The sequence below is a fragment of the Macadamia integrifolia genome, chromosome 10, assembly GCF_013358625.1.
Source record: "Macadamia integrifolia cultivar HAES 741 chromosome 10, SCU_Mint_v3, whole genome shotgun sequence".
Classification (NCBI taxonomy): Eukaryota; Viridiplantae; Streptophyta; class Magnoliopsida; order Proteales; family Proteaceae; genus Macadamia; species Macadamia integrifolia.
This window is the reverse complement of record NC_056566.1, coordinates 26,941,526-26,960,586: the sequence shown is the minus strand read 5'-3', so window position 1 is coordinate 26,960,586 and position 19,061 is coordinate 26,941,526. Positions and strand designations below refer to the sequence as shown.

Sequence of the window (19,061 nt, the reverse complement as noted above, 5' to 3'; positions counted from 1 at the left end):
GTTGTATTTGTGTGGACAGTCTTGCTGCTGGCAGCTCCCAATCTGATTTGCCAGATCTAATCTATACTTCTCTTCCAAGGGAGTACTTTGTTATCTTTTCTGATGGAGCATGGAATGCTACAACAAGAAGAGGCTGTAGAGGTGTTTGTGATTAAATCCCATGAAGGAACCTTTATAGGTGCTAAATGCAAGGTGGGATGGAGTGTCTCGGCTGCTGCTACTGAGGCTGAGGCAATTCGTGATGGAGTCTTACTCACACTAGCTTGCGGCTTCTCATCAGTGATGTACTTTAGTGATTGCCAACCTGTCATCAGGGTTTTAAATTCACATCCATCTTCGATTGATTGGGCAACTAAATGTGTGGTTGATGATATTCTTTCTTTTTTAGTAGGTTTTTCTTTTACTTCTTTTGGTTTTATTCCTCATACTGTTGACAGAGAAGCTCGTGTCCTAGCCAAAGGGGCATCTCGCTTGGGAATTTCCCGTGTTTGGTGGCTTCAACCACCGCTTTGTCTTGTAACTCTCGACTTTGTTCAAAGATTCTCCTCCTTTGATTTTTCTTTAATAAACTTAGTTTTTTGTTCCAAAAAAAAAAAAAAAAAGAGGGAAAGGAAAGAAAAAATGAAATTGATTTATATATATATATATATATATAAAATCATTATCATGTAACTTATTTTATTTAAAACTCTATATATTTGGAAATTATGATTTTCAATGGAGTCTTTGTTTTCTTTTATACATCCAAAAGGGTTTTGGTTGAAAGTAAATAAATTAAAAAACTTATTGGTTGGACCTTAGAAGCTTGAACTTTTTACTTTTAAAATGTCCCGGTCTTGACTTATGTAATCAAATTTGGTTGCCATATAATTGATCACATCATAGCTAAAAATAATCACTAGTGTGAACTACCTCCAGCTGCAATATTAGTATCTTTTATTTGGGTGAGCAAGGGCAGCCCTGGCAAGATTGCATCCAATACCAATGATAATATTTGCAACATGGCATATTAGGGAGCATCATTGGAGTATTGAAACTACACTTCAAGTATATATCATACATGGGAGTATTAAAACTACAGTTCTGACTGACGATTACTAGCGACTCCAGCTTGAGTTGCAATCCGCAATCCAATCTAAAGGATGGGTTTTTAGAGGTAGTTCACCATCGTTGTATCGCGACCCTTTATTCCGTCCATTGTAGCACGTATGTTGTCCAGGACATGAGGGAAATAATGATTTGACATTATCCTCATCTTTTTCCGACTTATCACCAACGGTCAAGTCTATGTCATTGATCGATTGACCTGATTTCTTTGTGCCGTAAATATTTTTACTTCAAAGTTTAATCATCAAGGTGATTCTTGGTGGAGAGTTCTAGTGGGAGGTGACACTCATTGATAGGTCAAGTTATCCATTTTAATATGGGGATATTTTTCTTCATCCTCCATGGAGGGTTTACTTATCAATCTAAAGTAACCATTACTTCCCCCCATATGTTGAAGGTCTGAATTACCCTTCAAAAATCGCAGTGATGGACATCCATGAAAGAATTCCACCTTCACAGTGGCATAAGTAAAACTTATTCTTTCTTATAATGTTGAGAGCTAATTTCTATCAACCTCAACTAAAAATCTTGATCCGAAAGGACTGCTACCAAAGTTTAAAAAATCTAGAATCGAACATAGAATTGGCAACTGCCATGGATTCTGTTTTGAATTGGATTAAAATCGATTTGGAAAACCGGTTTTCAAGAAATATTAAAAAAAAAAAAATGAAACAAAAATTTTCATATATCTAATACTTTTTAGAGTTATATATTATTATTATTATGAGAAATAAACATGAAGTAAAAGTATCTTGGTAACAAAGAAAAAAAAACAACAAAATTAATACAAATAAACAATAATTCATTTTTTTTTGGTAGGAAATAAAAATTAATTCATGGTTACTTCAAACTTCAAAATTCAAACCAAGTTGCAGCGAAGGCACACGCAACAAACTTTGTGCAATACTAAACAAGCCAAAGTGCGACACACGATACTTTATAAACAAATAAAAATCATTGAGCTACCACCGAGGCTGTTTCTCCTTCTTCGATAGGATTCATGGTAACAGTGGGCCCAGCCTCATCCTCCTCGGTTTCTCCAAAAACCTTAGCAATCCTCTCCACAGGAATCAACGGTAGAAACACTGCTACGGTGTATTCTCTCTCTCCTGCACAATATACGGCATAGTTGTACTTGTATGACCAATAGGCTGCTGTGGGGACCACAATCTGAGCCACTTGAGGGAATAAAGGGAGCCGGTTAAGCGCCCTCCAAGCCGTAACGGCATATCGCTCAGCCACCGGCTCGTATTTGGCGTATAAATTTTTGGCGGTGGGCTCGCACTTTACGTACGCAGTTTTTGCTATATCCGCGGCTGTCTCCACTACGCCAGCACGCTGGACTTCAGATGCTACGGCTCGAGCAACTTCCGGAGCCTTTTGAGCCGCCATGAAGGCGTGGCTGGACACTTGCTTTATCAGAGATGGTACGTGGCGTTCTATTTCACTTACAGATTGGTCCACCTGTACCGCCACGTAAGCAAAGAATTTTTTTAGTTCTCCCGGTTTCTACGCCCACGGAGATTACAAAACCGGCGAAGATCGTTTTGGAAAATAAAACCGCCGGAAAAAAAAAAGTTTCAGAAATCCAATTCGAAGTTCGAATACGAATAAGATGTCTTAGCTATGCAGTGATTAGAAGAAATTTTGTAGGATTGGAAGTAAAAGATTCAGTTTCTAACCTTGTGATCGACGAACTTGAGGAGCTCGAAGGGGACATCTTGGAACTTCTCGTATACGGGACTGATGACGGTTTTGACGGTGCCTTCAACGGTTCGAACGCCGGGTTTCAGAGGACCAGAGTTCTCCTTCGCGTACTCGTAAAGAGTCGAGAAACAAGTGAAGATGTTAAGTGTTGCGACTTGTACGAAGTCCAGATACTTAAGCCTCTCCCAACCATCTTGAGGCTGAACTCGAACACAAGGGAGAAATTAAGAGGAATTCAATCCAAAAAAAAAACAGAAAAAAAGAGTTAATTAAAGGCTTAAACCCTAAAATCAAGATCCAGTCATGATCGATCTCAATCACATAACACTAGAAACCTTCAATCCTTCTGTGCAAGAACAAGAAAAAAGGAATACAGAAACAAAGAAACGAGAGGAAATAATATGTCCTTACCATCACTTCTGGTTGCTGTGGCACATCCGCTTCAGCCATTATCTTCGATAGATGTGTAAAGGAAATCCTTTTGTGCTCTCTCCAAACAACAAAATCAAAGCAAAGTAGAAATGCTAACGAAACTATTCGGAGGATTGAGAAACCACATATGACGTGAACGGTTGCGGCGATTCAATTTTATAGGGGAATTCTCGATTCCTTGCATCCAATAGCGATCAAAAAAATATCCGATAAAGAAAGGAACGCGGTATGGCACGTGTGAACGGCTTTTTTGTCCGTTACGTCGAATTCTTCAAAAATTGACTCTTCGAGGCTAAGTCTAGAATTAGCAAAATAGTCGATCTGGGAATTTATGCATTGTGAGATGCCACGTGTGACTGACATGTCACGCATACCAATACGTGTCGGTAAGCAAAAGGAGGGTCCGTGTCATATCTTTAGAGGCACGGATTTCCATATTTCTGCCGGGCACAATTCTCGATTGGAGAAGATGTGTTTCATACTTTCTCATCGGATTCGCGTGAAACGCATCTTCCCGCCTCAAATTCGTGACTTCGTTGCGTCATTTGATGGGGAAGGAGGGACTTTTGGGACTTGGGCCCACGTTGTTCGTCTCTCCCACGGCTACGCAGTTCCATGATCACTGGGGCCCTTTCGATAGGTAAGCGGTTATGACTTGCGAACAAAGAAATGGTAAACCGACGACGAAAGGTGGGGCTTGTAGGCTGTAGCCAGGGTTTCAAGGATTGGCGAATCCGATCGGGAATCCCCCGATTCAGACTGGAACCGTTGGTCACCGAACTCGATTTCCACCCAATCAATAAACTACGTATCTTCTGCTATTTCATTGCCAATATCTGTTATAGAGTACACATACTCTATAGTGAATGGTGAGATACAATGAGTATTAAACCACTGAAAATATCTCGACCACTCGATGCTTATTGTACCATAACAAACGATTTTTAGTGTCTGATTTATCATCAAATTCTAGATTCTTAAAAGGGATCAGGTGACTGATACCAATCCACTAGTTTGACCCAAGGGCTAAATAGTAACAATATTTTTTAAAAAGGTCAATTTTGTTCAATCCAAGATTGATTTTGATCGATCCATGTGACTGATACCCAATATTAGGAACCTTGCCCCTAGTTGCTTAAAGGAAAAAGATCTTCACTCTACACGATAAAATCATTCTTCAAACCATTACTCAATTGTGGTTCAATCTCAACCTACCATATATACTAAAATTGTGGTAAAACACACAATATGATGAGACAATTTATCACAATCCCAATACACATGACGGACCGAGGTTGAAACACAACCAAATTTTCCTACTACCCAGATTGCTTATCCCTTTAGCAAGGGATAAATTTTTTTTCAGTTCATAGTAATTATTTTTCTTCAATAAGAGGAAAAAGAAAAACATATACTAATAGTAAAATGGTTTCTAGATCCCTAATTTTTTTTTGCTAGACCCCTGATTATAATTTTCAACCCATAGTATTGAAGAGAAACTTCTACCAAAAAAATAAAAAACAAAAGTATTGAAGAGAAACGAGGGCCATTATTCTGCGTTCTATTGTACGAAAACGAAATCCATCTCCTGCCCTCTAAACGTCCCACCTCCACTTGTTAGCCTTAGGTCAAGGTATGGAAAGTCAGGTATTGGTCACGTCCTTCACTTATCAAAATCAATAGACAGAAAATAAGGTACCAATAAAATTCTAGGAGCTACTCTGGGTCCCAGATAAAAAATAAAAAAAAGATACCATTAACCATTTTACCACCAATATGGATATCGATATCAATATTCATCGCAATGGATTCAATATCGAGAACTCAAACCATGATCACTATACTTTTTGTTTAATTGGTCCACAATGGCCAAGGCTAATGGACTCAATTATATATTAAAGTTTTTAATTCATAAAAAAAATTCACCTACGTTGAGGTAAAGTGAAGAGAGAATCTCTTAATCCACATGACCCGATTCTCTGATTTTTTCTGATTGGAATGAGAGAAGGTATTCTGAACCTCAAATCACCTTGTGCATGAAGCACTCAAGTGGCAGAAATCTCACCAAAAAAAATTTGGAAAATCTCCAGAAAAATTGCAAAACCAGGAAAAAAAATTCTTTAATTTTTACCTTCTTCCCAATAGCTAGCTCACCTCCAGTCTGTTTCTATCACCAATGCTAACGGAAGAATAACAGAGGAGAGTCAAGACGTGATACCCCTGCCCTTTCTCAAACCCCAACTTTCACCCATTCCCTCCTACCAATCTGTTCCTACAGTTCCAATACTGGCTACAAATGTAAAACAAACTTAGCGCTCTTGATTAACTTCTAGGTGTAACAATTATAATTCTGATAAATAAAAAGCATTGTCACCTTGCACCTCCCATCTGCCCTTTCCTGGAGTCAATGACTATTCGTAACTATTACTGCAAAACATATGCCCACCCAACAAAAAATCATGTAGTAACTAACCAAACCAGGCTGGTTATTAACATAATTTATATAGTGGATAGATGTAGTACCCAACATGCTTTGGATTTGGGTAAAATGATATGCTACAGGCATAAGAATGCTATATTATATCAGAAACTCCATTCTCACCCTTAAGAGTTGATGCTGATCTTCTCTATCAACGAGGCAAAGAAGCTCCGGAATTCTGCGACAGTTGCTGCACTAAGCCAGACCCCACAGCATCCTGCAAATAAAGGGATGTACCCAATTATAGTTCTATCAAATGGGTCCAAATTCAACACATACTAATAGAAATAAGGTGGTTTATCTTATTGTACACCATAGAATTGCAATTCAAAAGGCAGAAATGCATCAGGGCAGACCTTGGGCAAACTTAGATTTCAAAGCAATTCCTAAATTCTCAGCCAAACATAAGGCTGTCTCAATAGATTGCCCTTAAAACTTGTTTTCTCCCCCGAGTTCGAGATGAGGATTATGGAAATATATAATCAAATCATTTTTGCAAGTTCCCTAGTATGGTAGTTCATTATTAATAATTTCAGAATTTGAAATTGAAATGTTGATCTTCCTCTATCCCACTGATTTGGAAGGTAACTTAATTCCCTTTATTCAGCAGTTATAAGTCAAAAGGAATTTTGCTATTGCCCAGAAGAAAGCTCAGTTGTCAATATCTTTGATTTCACCAACACCAATTACCAACTTAACTCACGAAATGGAAGAAGGCAGTTAATGTGAAGAGCTAAAAAGTTGGCATATTTGGGAGATTAGGTTGGCAACAGATAATTTTCCTTTAAGGACTTAGGTCATCCTTTCTGACATTTGAGACAAAAAAGTACTACAGCATTAGCATTCTGAGCATTTAGCATAAGCGATAGTCTCATGGGTGACATGTTTTGCTAGGGTCTATGGAGTATTTTGAGAGGAATAACAGTATAGTCAGATAGTAAATGGCATCCAATATTCATGTACTTGGTACTTACTAGTAGGCAGTAACATTATTGTCTGTGTAACTGACGACCAGGCAAGGGTCACAGCGCTCTTACTACAGCAAGAAGAAAGAAGAAATAAGACACTAACTCAAACTAATCTATTGATGGAAAGAGTTCCATAACGCCATTTTAGTCTATCAACTACTTGTTCTTAAAGATGTTTTGTTGTATTACAACTTCTTTTTTAATGCAGTGTACACCATGTTGCTTGCCTTTTTTTTTTGGGTAATAGGAGCTGCTTTTTGTACTTGCCCATTTATTCCTCTCATATAGTCAAAATTCATCAGGAAGTATGTACAGAAGACGCCAGATTACTTGGTCAACCAAGTAATTTTCTAAATCTTTTTGCATGACTATTGGAACTCCAATGATAAATTGAAATCTGTATCTCAGAAAAAGCTAGTATTTCATCAAAATTGTACGAGGAACTCTAGCAACAGTCGATGGGTAGATAAGTGAGGCTTAAAAGATGCTACTTTATTGGTGGAAGTACTGTAATGATGTACCACTGACAAGGATAATTGCCCCCAGGGAACATCAATTATGCATGCAACTAGAAATCTATTGTACTATTATAATCAATCTTCAGGATTGCAACGCATGATGTCTGAATAAACCCCTTAGAAATCAGCTTTATATTAATTTATTCCCCCCGAAATTGGCTCTTTATATATGAAAACCGGTGAAAGGGGGTTAACAGTTTATACCTGCGACTGTATTAGCTGCTGAGGTTGCTGATCTTGGGTCCATGCATATGTCTGTGGCTGAGACATTCGATAGTATGGCTCCTTAAGATCAAGTTTGCATGATGATGTCTGAAGTATTCCTCCTTGTTCGGCACCAGCGCCCCACATTTTAGCTTTCATAAATAACTTGCCAAATGTCAGGGAACCTTTTTTTTTTTTTTTTGGGGGGGGGGGGTGGAGGGGGAACAAAGGAACCTTTGACCAGTGCACCTAGAGCAGCAAAAGGAAGCCTAACCTGACATAGTTAGGTGCATTGTATAGCTCTGAGCATTGTGGGCAACCATGCGGAGTCGTCCAGTAATTTCTTGTCCAGCCATGACATATATTGGTTGAGATAGAACACAGCGTAGCTGGTACCAGTGGGTTGTAGGTGCACCAGGAGCAGTAGTAAGCCATCTTTGTACAGAACTGCAGATCAAATCAGCAGGATAGTTGTTCAAACATCAATAAATTGGCCTCTCAAAGAATGAAAACAATAAAATAATTAATACATTGATGCAAGTACACAGAAGGAACAGAAAGGAAAGTGAAACACCAGAAAATAATACAGACGATGTAGTGATGGATCAAATGTTTACCTTCCGTTAAACAAAACATCAAACCAGCAAGCCAGTCCGTGAACTCTAGTGCCCACAGAGGCGATGAAACTCAGTGGGATTTCAATTTCATACAGTTCTTCCTCCTATAGAATGGTCATAGAGAATAAAATCAGAGAATTTTTTATTATTCCAACAAGCTTCAGAAGCTATAAACTTCCTTTCAGCAGCGTAACTAGACCAAGCAGAACATGAAGGAGTATAACTATTAACAAGACCAAACATAACACGTGGGAAAACATAGGCACCAACGCAAAGTGGAAGGATAAATGAGATGAACAACAGTTTAATAAAGATTCAATGTGAAGAAAATGCTTCAAAAACATATATTTAGGTAAGAACTCCCAGGCAAGGAAGGCACCAGAGAAAAAGGTGGCACTTATTACCAATTGAATTTGATCTCAATCGTTAAGCTACTGAAAGATAAAAGTGTTCCAATTACAAGCAAGGTTTCAACTGTTAATATATACCTTCACAGAAGTAAAATCTATAGTATGGAATATAGGAGGAGCTACCAACAATCTGGGATCAAAAGCATCCACCACAGGCTGTATACAGAACAAAGAAAACACCCAAAACAAAATTAGAAAAAATGAATGATGGTAGTTGATTGCAAAATCATAATAATACAGCACAATATATGCACTAACTCATTTAATGAGAAGGAAGAGCTCTGTTAAATGGAGTATGATAGATCATTTGTGACATTATTGACAAATCACATACCAAAAAATCCACAAATAGAAGTTGAGAAAAAAAAAAATTAAGTACCCAGAATTAGAGGAAGCAAGGGAACTTTACTGCAAAATATGAAGGATGATGAACAACAGACTGTCAGAGTGCAAAAACAGGCCAACATGCATTGTACCTAGATTCTTTAAAGCCAGAGGAAAAGAACCAAATATAAAATATTTCCTCAAATCTTATCACATTTTCAGAAATGTTCAGACAAGCAGGGAATCTGGCCTCCAACAAGCATTAGAGCAGCAAAGCAACATCCGCCATCCAGTTTAATTTATAACCAATAAGCATTTCCCTTCTCTCACAATAGAAATGAAAATACATACTAGCAATTGAGACTTGCAAGACACTCAACTTCATGTAGAGAGCAACTGAAAGGTAGAGCGTGTAAATTGACCAGTTTCGTTCAGTTTCAATTGGTTTCACCCAAGGGGTCACCCCAATAGACTGAAAACAGACCAATACGCTTATTGCTCCTGGGATCCCCGACTGAAACAGATAGCTTTTTTGATTTCGGTCCTTTTGTCTACCTCAATCTGTCGATTGAATACCAGGCCTCAGACCAGAAACCGAACAATTATAGATATAGGGCCATAATCGGACCGACCCTTCCCTCACCCCTCAAATATGTGGTTTTTTATGTTCCAGTTTTCAGTCCACCCAGTCAATCCATTCGGTGGCCCATCGCTCTTTTTGGTTTCAGATTGGAACGTCCAATAATTAAAAAAAAAAATTACAATCCCAGACTGAAACTGGACCAATATAGGAACTAGTCAGTGTGGTTTCTGGTTTTCCAGCCTGGTTCAAATGGTCCTACCGGGTCAATAACCTTATTGGCACCCTAAATTAAAGGAGTTCCAGGAAAAAGAAACATCCAAAATTTCAGAAGAAATCATAATAGAAACTAGAAAGGGAAAATCCAAATGCCACGTTGCATACTAATGTTTAATGTTTCACAACCTGCCATGTGGCACTAAATGGGCGGGGATTACATGTGATAAAGGAGCCCAATTGGTAAAATGGCAGGCATCATATGAGCCAGAGGAACTGCCTCAAAAATAAAAGCATGACAATCTGTGTTTCTACATTCATTTCTTTCTAGTGGCAATTTCATAATCTTTTGAAACTTTAGGTCTCACTTTTAACCACTAATTTTACTCATTTAGGTGAACTTTCACAATTGAGATGAGTGCAAGGTCCTCTATGACACACCCACGTACCCCCCAAAATGAAGATTGTCAAAGTTACTAGTCTATTTACAGGAGGTTATATTTTACATAAATGAAAGTTGAACCTAATGTGTATGTTTAGGAAATACTAACAATCACCTCAACTCAGTCACATTTCACATAAGAGGGAATCCTAATGCGCCTTGATGCAAGTAATGCAATCCACTTGATAACATAAACTTTTCATTTTGGGGGGAAATTTTTCTCAAGTGGGGTGGCTATATTTGTGTGTGTGTAAGTTTCATCTTTGCATTTCTTTATTGACTAGGCAGTCACTTAGAAGTGGTCTTTTTTTCACTTAAAAAATCAAGTAGGAGCAAACCTTAGGGGCTTATTCCCCCCCCCCCCATCCTGATTGGCAACAAGAAGAGGAAATCCATTAGTTGTGTCAAAGAAAGAAGCATTAGTATAGAGCATGACAAAGAGAATACATAATTACTTCAATGCGATAAATTTCTCAATTTCAACCCCTCTTTTTCATACCTAAACCTATTCTTTTGCCTTCGTATTTTTAACAATATCATCCTCTTAATTTAATAGATTCTACATTCTAATCCCCCACCCAAAAAAAAAAAAAAACCCACATCCTATTTTCTTGCAGGATTTATTTTCAAAATAAACATGTGCTCCACATGTTTCTATAAATAATTTGGCTAGATTTACTTCGGTTATTCTTTGGTTGGACTGTACCATTTAGAGAAAAGGATGCTGTTCATCACATATCCCTGCCTCTTCAGAAATTGTGGATGATTTTGAAAATAAGGAACCATAAATAGGGGAGGTGCTGACAACAAAACATCCATTTCCATAAGCAAGAGGCAAGAGAGACCTGAGAAAAGTATCCTTGAAATGCAGATCCGTATAAGGGAGTAAGGTCAACCCCATAATAATTTTGTTGCTGCCAAAACAGGGCCTAGCAAGAAACAGGAGTAGTGTTCATAGTTAGGGTAAGTTAAGCACAAATTGAACTGTGGCTAAATTTAAGAAATGAACTAAAAGAGTAACAAACTATCCATCACTTTCTTAATGTACAGTTGAATACACAAAACAAGAGGGGAAAAGGAAACTGCATAAAAAGCATATTGGAAATCCAAGGATAAGCCTGGAAAAACTGCAACTTTCTGAGAACAGGCATGTGACGAAAAAAATAAGATTTGGCGTCCATTGTGCCAGTCTTAATCCAAAAATCACGCTAATATCTTAAGTAAAACATAAAGTGTTGCATCTTAATTAGGCTATCATCAATTCATCTTAATCAGGTTATGGCCCTCGTTGACTGAAAGTTATAGTCACAGTAGCTGCTGCTAGCCTGTGAATCTCAGTCTCTACAACTGTAACTGCAAACCGATCTAGGCTATAATTTCCACCGACAACACTGAAAAGAGGGACAATCTGTATGTTACATGTAATTATGGATGGTAAGACCTTTTATATTCTTTGGGAGAAAGCCTTCCTTTGTAGATTGTCATCAGTCAATAGTCTGTGTTGCAGGGATGAAGTCAAATCTTTCCCTCTTTGGAGGTTCTATCTTTACTTTTTCTCATAATCAAAGAATTCATCACCAATTTAAAAAAAAAAGGGCTTCATAATTTTTTTATTTCCCAAGACTTGATTTCTTCCACTATGATTGCCCACTCTCCAAATACTGTTTTGTCTGATAGTTTTCACACACTAAACTGATCCTTAATGATTTCAACCACTGTTAGCTTAACCCTGTGTTTTGTATGATGATCAACACGCTGGCTGACATTTGTTTGTCTTGTGTTGTGACCTCCTCTGAGCACAATTGGAATGCCACCAGTAGCATTGAGACTCTCACTGGGTTAACCACCTCAAAAATTTTCCATTATATCTATCTAAGAACTAAATGAATCTACTAGTTCCTATGTCCTGTCAACTATGTTACCATGACAACTGCAAATCTTTTCATTGTCACCTCCTTGTAATGGATATTTTTAGAAGGGTTAAAAAATCTACACCTGATTAAATTTCACTATCCATGATTGTGCCTATACTGCCTAGTTGGCTAAACTTCTTGTGCCACTTCAGCCAGAGGCAGAGGGTCAGACATATAAGTACCAGGTAGTGGGGAGAGACTAGAGAGGCTTTCCAGCATCTTGTGGAAAAGATTCTGATTGCCAGCTTCTCATTGGATCCACATTTAGCTGGCTTCTCAGAGTCTGATACGCACAAGTTCAAGAAGCTCTGTCAAACAAGAACACGATTCTAATTAACCTTTTTCAATGCAGAATAATCAGCCAGTCAGGCTATTCTTTTTCTCCACAATCATTTAGAGCATGGCTCAGTAATGTACATCAGACAACTTATGAGCTGATTTCAGCTATAAATTTTTCCATCATCAGTTCAGATTTAGATTCGGATGCAGAATAATCACTTGAATTAGTTGACCATTAACAACCACTACTATAAGACCAAAAACACAAGGCACAGAAAAGACCTAGAATGATTCATCTTCCTAGCATTGAACGAAATGCATGTATGACAGATCATTTCAGAAAGGGCATAATCCCAAAGAACGTATCTCTTACAATACCTTATTTGCAACTTCAACGTATAAATATTCATCGCTAAATGGTGCCATGTGTATCCTACAGAGAAAACAATCAAGGAAAGAGTATTGAGAAATAATGAAAAGCACAGGTAGATCTTTCACATATGTATGTATGTATGTATGTATGTATGTATGTATGCATGCGGGCCTCGGCGCAATGGTAAGGTTGCTCCATCCCGACTTAGTGGTCATGAGTCCAAGTCAGGACAGACAGCCTCTCCGCAAAGTGGAGGTAAGGTTGTGTACATTATGACCTCCCCAGACCCTGCAGTGGCAGAGCCTCTGCAGATGCCCTTTTTTTTTTTACAAATGTGTGCGTGTGCGTGTGTGTCATGCTACAAAATAAAGCAACAAGATTATAGCCACTGTAAGTCTGTAACAAATGCTGTGATAAAGGAGAATCCATGAGCATGCATGTACTTGGCCCAACTACAACTCTAAGCAGAATTACAAACAATTGAAGGAAAAAAGATATAAGAGACAAAGGAGCAATTCACCATGAATAATAGTAATTTGGTAGAGCCTCAAGACAATTTGAATTTCAGTTTGGTGTCACTCTAACCGAATTAGGGGTTCCGATTTGGGGGTTTAGGTTTTTTACTCGTGATTAACCCTCTGTTGGGCTGGGCCTATTTATGATATAAAGATTATCTATAGGCAATTGAGTCCACTTACCATAGACAGAATATGGGCCAAATATGTGGGCTCATATTTCCCTCCCTCTTGGTCTTGGGGCTTAATAATCGATTATTCAGTCTTGTGACCAATTAAGGACCAATTCCCAAAACCTTTTAAGACTGAACCGGACCAACTGATTGGAATTTCAGTTTCAATCCTAGAAATATCCTGGCCAGATTATGTTGCATCCATAATGGAACCGAACCAAAATCGACCGGTTGACACCCCCTAGTAGGTTTGACCATCAAACCTTTAGGAAGGGAACCATTCCCTTATTAGTGAACAAGACCATAACACAAACTGAAGCAAAAGTATAGATTACATGGACATTTATAGGCCATAACTAGGCCGCCATAAACCAATTCCAAGTCAAACTTAGGAGGGGGGACCACTTTCAAATTGGATTACCTATAAAGATATTTCAACTTGAGGGTGGGGATCCGGGGAAAGGAAACTAATACCAGTAACACCCAAAAACCCCAATACATCTTGCCTTCAAATAAACTAAGTAAGATTAGGGGGGGATTGGGGGCAGTGTACTCATCAAATATGGTTTCTCCGTTTACCATCAATGATGATATGGGGTTTAGAATAGATAGTAGATCTCAGGTTACTGAATACTGATGACAGAATTTCACAACTACTAGAAGTACTATATTCAAACATCACAACAAAGACGCTCATCCACCATATTAATGTAGGATAGCCTAGGGGCAAGCTAAGTCTTCAATCAAAAAATAAGAAAATTGAGTGGATTTTTAGAATTAGGGAGTCTTTTAGTTCTTTTAGAAGTTTTATATTTATGGTTTTTACTATTTGGGAAGTCTAACTTCATTAGAATTCTATTTACTTTTAAAGCTTGTAAACACCCCCCCAACGGTTAGAATGGAATGAAATCTGGATTTTCTGATTGAGATAAGTGAGTGGAATCTTTCCTCTTCCTCCCCCATGATCTTCTCCTTCCTTTCTTTCCTCTTCTACAATCTCTCCTTCGCTTATTTTTTCTCCCCGTTTTCAACCCTTTCTCATATAAACGATAGCTTATTATCCCCTTTCTTTGTTGCTACCATAGGCTTTGAAATAGTGCTATTTTGTTGCCAGTTTTGTCTGTAACAGAAAATGCATCTCCACTTGATCTTCATCAATCACTTGTGCTCACCACCAGTAGAACCTGCCATTCGTTCTGCATTATTTGGCATTAGAACCAAACCTTAAAAATCTTTTCAGCATGGAGGTTGACCCTTATATTTATGACTTATTACGTACTTCAAAAAAGTATGCATGTCCAAAGAGAGTATCAAAAACAAGCCTCTGAAGAATTCGATCAAAAAATTGGAGTTATACTTGAAGTTCTGCAACCACAAGTTGAGAGCAAGTTGATCGAGGAAGCCCTTGACAATGAAAATAGTAAAGAGAACCCATGAAATGTTTTATTTTGGTACATGGTTGGGTTCCATGAGCCTTGGACTTGTTATTTTCGGGTTAAATTAATGTAATGTGCCTCTTTTATAAGCCAAAAAATTGATTAAGTCGATGGATGAGATTTCATGGGGTCCATTAGTAGAATTTTAGGATTAGAAAGTCTTTTAGTTCTTTCCAGAAGTCTTATTTTATGGTTTTTATTCTGGTAAGTCTATCTTTACTAGACTTCTATTTCCTTTTAAAGCTTGTAAACCCCCTCCCAATGATTAGAATGGAATGAAATCTGGATTTTCTGTTTTACAAAATTGAGTGGAATCTCTCCTCCCTTCCCCACAATATTCTCTCCTTTCTTTTTCTGTCTTATAATCCCTCCTCTTCTTTTTCTCACTATTATCTTCCCTATCTCTTCTATCCAATAGCCTATTTTCCCCTTTCTTTGTTGCTGCCGTAGACGTTAATATAGCGCTATTCTGTGGCTGGTTTTCTGTGTAACAGCAAATACATCTCTATTTGATCTGCATCACACTTGTGCTCACCGACAGCAGAACCTGCCATTCGTTCTGCATTATAGGGTCTGTAGGCAAAAATAATAATCTGACAGAACAAACTTGTGCTTTAAGTGTCTCTTTTCTCCCACCAAGAATTCCTCAAGTTCTTAGCAATGATTCAATTATTTGCCTCCAAGGTAGATTATCAACCACCCACCATCGAACAACAAACAGTTTAATTTTATGCCTAGTTCTTAAGGTCTTACATGGCTACATCAATTCAATGCAATTTGGTTTATTTGAAAATTAGTATCCTGGTCATTTTTGGTACGATGTCTTGTATTCCGTCGCAGTTTAATCCAAGGAATATTAGTGCAAGGCGCCTCGACAAGACAGAACAGCGTTGTAACCCTATTCTCCATTGATAGTGAAGCAGATGTAACCCTATACTCCATTGATAGTGAAGCACAATCTCATCTCACCGAGGACGTAGGCAATCTTGCCGAAACTCGTAAATCTGTGTGCGTTGTTTGTTCTTGTTTTTCCATTACCTTCTGCATCGTTTTTAGGGTTGCATTTCTACAATCATTAGGGCATTGAATCCAACTAAATTAAATCCACTTCAATCGAACTCCATTTACCAACTCGCCAAACTCAAAATCATGACTTAGGTCAAAGAATATAATCGTAATAGACTCTGAGTATATACCATACATATCAAGAAACAAGATTAGATAGCCATGTATCTCTACCTAACTGAAAGAACTACAACCTCACATCAATGAGATACCATTGTGCTTATAAGAATGATGGATATTTAATATCCCAAAACTAATTCTAAGTTAGGGTACTAGTCTTTAACTGCATAACATTAGAATGATGGATATTTAATATCCCAAAACTAATTTAAAGTTAGGGTACTAGTCTTTTAACTGCATAACATTACTGCCACCTATGGAGCAAAAGAGCACAATTATAAATTGACAGCAATCATGTCATATAAGCATCATTGAAAGGCATGCTGAATAGAAAAAGAATGGAAAGGCAATAAAGAAAGGCAGAGAACCCAAGCCTTCCCCCCCCCCCCCCACAGCAGTGGGGCAGAGAGAGAACAATACATGGTAATGGCCACACTAACCTTCCAATTGTAGGGAACATTTTTCCGCTAGGATGAAGGAAACGATCTCTTGCAATCACATACGACTCCAGCATCCTTTCATTAACCAACAAGGTGCCTAAGAAGACAAATAGTAGATTTCATTTCCACCAGTAGCTAATTTTTCCATCTAAAAATATAGTTAACATCTACAAACATTATGTTTGAAAGAACTCATCGACCAAAACAAAATTAAAAAGAAGCAATTATAAAAATGGTAAAGACAATAAGCCAGAGATAAAGATATTTAGAAGAACTAAGAGATCTCTCCAACTACCCAATCAACTCTAACGAATTAGCCCCAAAAAGGAGAGAGAAAAAATACTCCCTAGCCTGCAGAATATCAATAACTGAAAGGGGAGAAAGATAATAGACTTGTACAGCACTACCACATTGATCAACTCTATTACCTCAACCCATCTACATTCCCAAAGCCCCAGACCAATTTTCAAAATTCATCCAATTGGAAAAATCATCATTTGCACTATCATGTCCTTAAAGCTCTAATGCAAAATCACAACCTCCTAAATAATTTTTCTGCTTCATTTCCAAAAATTCAACAATTTCAGTAAACACAAAATTACAAAATCCAAGTCTCAAAACAACTGCAGTAAATACCAAAAGAATAAAGTCACAACTCACAACTCAACACCTACAGCACTTCTAATTAAATAGAAGTATGTAACCTAATGTTCAAGCCTTATACCGTCAAAAGAATATAATATTTTTGTGAAAAATAATAAGCAAAGTATAAGGCAAGAAGCTTACCCATTGGCTCAGAGATCAGAATATCTGCTTTCTCCGGCAACTCAACCTCCTCCACTTTACCTTTGATGACCTATAATGTAGATAACCAAATATCCACTAGAAAATGAGACTGAGGCATAAAAAATATTAACAGAACACTGGGACACATCTTCTCTGGTAAACAACAAAACTAAATCTCACCGTAATCCTCTGTGCCAAGGATGGATTCCCAGCAATGAGTCTGCGTGCATATTCTGCCATTTCAGATGCTTCCACAGCATAAACATGCTTTGCACCAACCTAATGGGTGAAAATATAGTACATAAATTCTGATCATTGCACCATAATCCAAATATGCACACAAACCGGAAGGAAATGCACAATCGCACAAGGTATCATAAAACTATGAGTTAAAAAGCTATGTATACCTGAGCGGCAAATAATGACAGAATGCCACTACCAGCACCTACATCAACCACCACACGACCAATAAAATCTGCACGGTTCTCAACAACTGCAGCATAATAGGTTCCTGAAGCATAAAAAATTTGTCATATTGATGACAGGCTTAGTATGCTGCACGTAGACACTTCAACTTTCATCATAGGAATACAAGCAGTTGAAACCGATTTCCACTGAAACAGAATAAATTTGATGCAAAAAACATGGTAGATTAATCCTACCCGAAAAGAAATTTCAACTGCCCAAATCTTTTTTTTTTTTTTTGGGGTGGGGGGGAGCTGAGATTGTTAATGTTATATGAGTCAGGGATGGGGCAAAAAATTACAGTGTGATGATATAACCTGTCCTCACATAATCCTGTAGCATATTTTGTTGATGAAGTAGCTGGCCATAGTAATGGAAGTACATTTTGGCAGAAGATGCCTCTATTTTATCATCAAACTTGCTTTTACAAGCCAAAAGTTTTCCATTTTCCAATCTTCCGCCTGAGAAGAAAATCAATTTGCATAACTAAAATCATTGGCAATGAGCAAGATTCAATTGCAATTTCATAATAAGAAATGCTTTTAGTTCAATTACTAGAAGATTAGTTGGGGTAGGGAGAAGATCAATTTCAAGAAGAATTAAAATATAATATCAATCAAGCTTCTAATGGAGTTGTAGTTTCATTTGGGATATAAAATTCTAAAAGAGCAGAGATGAATTCACATGGTATGCTGGCTTGAAGTAATTAAATAAAGCAGTGCTTTTAAATTGAATAACATGCTGAAAATAGATGACGGATTTTATTAAACAATTCTGGTTTCCGAAAGTGTAACCATTTGATAAGCAGTTCGGTTTGGTTTCAGCCAAATAAATGTAAACCAAACCGTATATACCAAAACCGAATCGATTAACACCCTTTAGTGACCCTATCTATCTTTCTTACTACAGGTGATTTATGGGGAAAAAAGAAAAACAACCCCTCAAAAGAAAAAGAATATGAAAGTTACAAGTGGAACTTTGATCATTTAATTTTGAACTAATATATACGCTAGTTATTGATGATACATAAAGAGGTGGGCTTGAACTTTTTCAGCATGCTGAATAATGGAAACAAACTAGAAATATATATTTCATATGGTCACAAATTTTTAATTGACAGAATCAATGACAGATATACCAGAAGACACTTGAACTGCTTCGGTATTCCAATGTTCAAACGCCCGATGGAATGCCCTGCTTTCATCCTCTACTTTAAATCGAATGGTGATTCCCCTTGAATAAGATTTCTGATTCAATATGATAATTATTACATAGATGTACATCCAAAAAGATAATCATCGAAATTTCCAAACCAAATATAAACATAAAAGCACAGCAATTTGGTAGTTAAGATAATAATACATTTAGTTTATGAGATACTGGAAACCGCACCATTTGACAACGAATGAAAAAGGCACAGTTACAGCACTAACAAGCTTCCTAGTAATGGATCCTAGTATACCAGCTTCCAAACCCCCCCCCCCCACAAAAA

At 37.5% G+C, this 19,061-nt stretch overlaps 2 protein-coding genes across 6 annotated transcripts in view; both read right to left on the bottom strand.

Annotated features, from left to right (window-relative positions):
* Positions 1-1,888: 1,888 nt before the first annotated feature.
* Positions 1,889-3,477, bottom strand: LOC122091411 (stress-related protein). The gene is made up of 3 exons (XM_042661340.1): positions 3,226-3,477; positions 2,790-3,014; positions 1,889-2,571 (listed from the first exon to the last, which is right to left on the bottom strand). Exons 1-3 carry the CDS (start codon positions 3,262-3,264, stop codon positions 2,062-2,064), a joined length of 774 nt encoding a protein of 257 aa, XP_042517274.1. The 5' UTR covers positions 3,265-3,477; the 3' UTR covers positions 1,889-2,061.
* Positions 3,478-4,445: 968 nt separating this feature from the next.
* The window catches only part of LOC122091410 (probable histone-arginine methyltransferase CARM1), a 15,406-nt gene continuing 790 nt past the window's right edge, over positions 4,446-19,061 (bottom strand). Inside the window, exons 3-17 of one of the 5 annotated variants that reach the window (XR_006143926.1) lie at positions 18,708-18,816; positions 17,887-18,030; positions 17,512-17,615; positions 17,285-17,383; positions 17,105-17,174; positions 16,319-16,415; positions 12,575-12,629; positions 10,850-10,933; positions 8,521-8,598; positions 8,033-8,136; positions 7,690-7,862; positions 7,416-7,567; positions 6,700-6,761; positions 5,849-5,942; positions 5,546-5,673 (exon numbers count right to left, since the gene is read on the bottom strand). Coding sequence is in view for 3 of the 5 variants with exons in the window: in XM_042661339.1 (XP_042517273.1) it covers positions 5,877-5,942; positions 7,416-7,567; positions 7,690-7,862; positions 8,033-8,136; positions 8,521-8,598; positions 10,850-10,933; positions 12,575-12,629; positions 16,319-16,415; positions 17,105-17,174; positions 17,285-17,383; positions 17,512-17,615; positions 17,887-18,030; positions 18,708-18,816 (1,335 nt within the window). In the remaining 2 variants the exon portion in view is untranslated. Of the gene's footprint in view, positions 4,870-5,545; positions 5,943-6,699; positions 6,762-7,415; positions 7,568-7,689; positions 7,863-8,032; positions 8,137-8,520; positions 8,599-10,849; positions 10,934-12,574; positions 12,630-16,318; positions 16,416-17,104; positions 17,175-17,284; positions 17,384-17,511; positions 17,616-17,886; positions 18,031-18,707; positions 18,817-19,061 lie in introns of those variants that run through there. The other 4 variants (XM_042661339.1, XR_006143925.1, XM_042661337.1 and 1 more) reach the window with 4 other exon arrangements.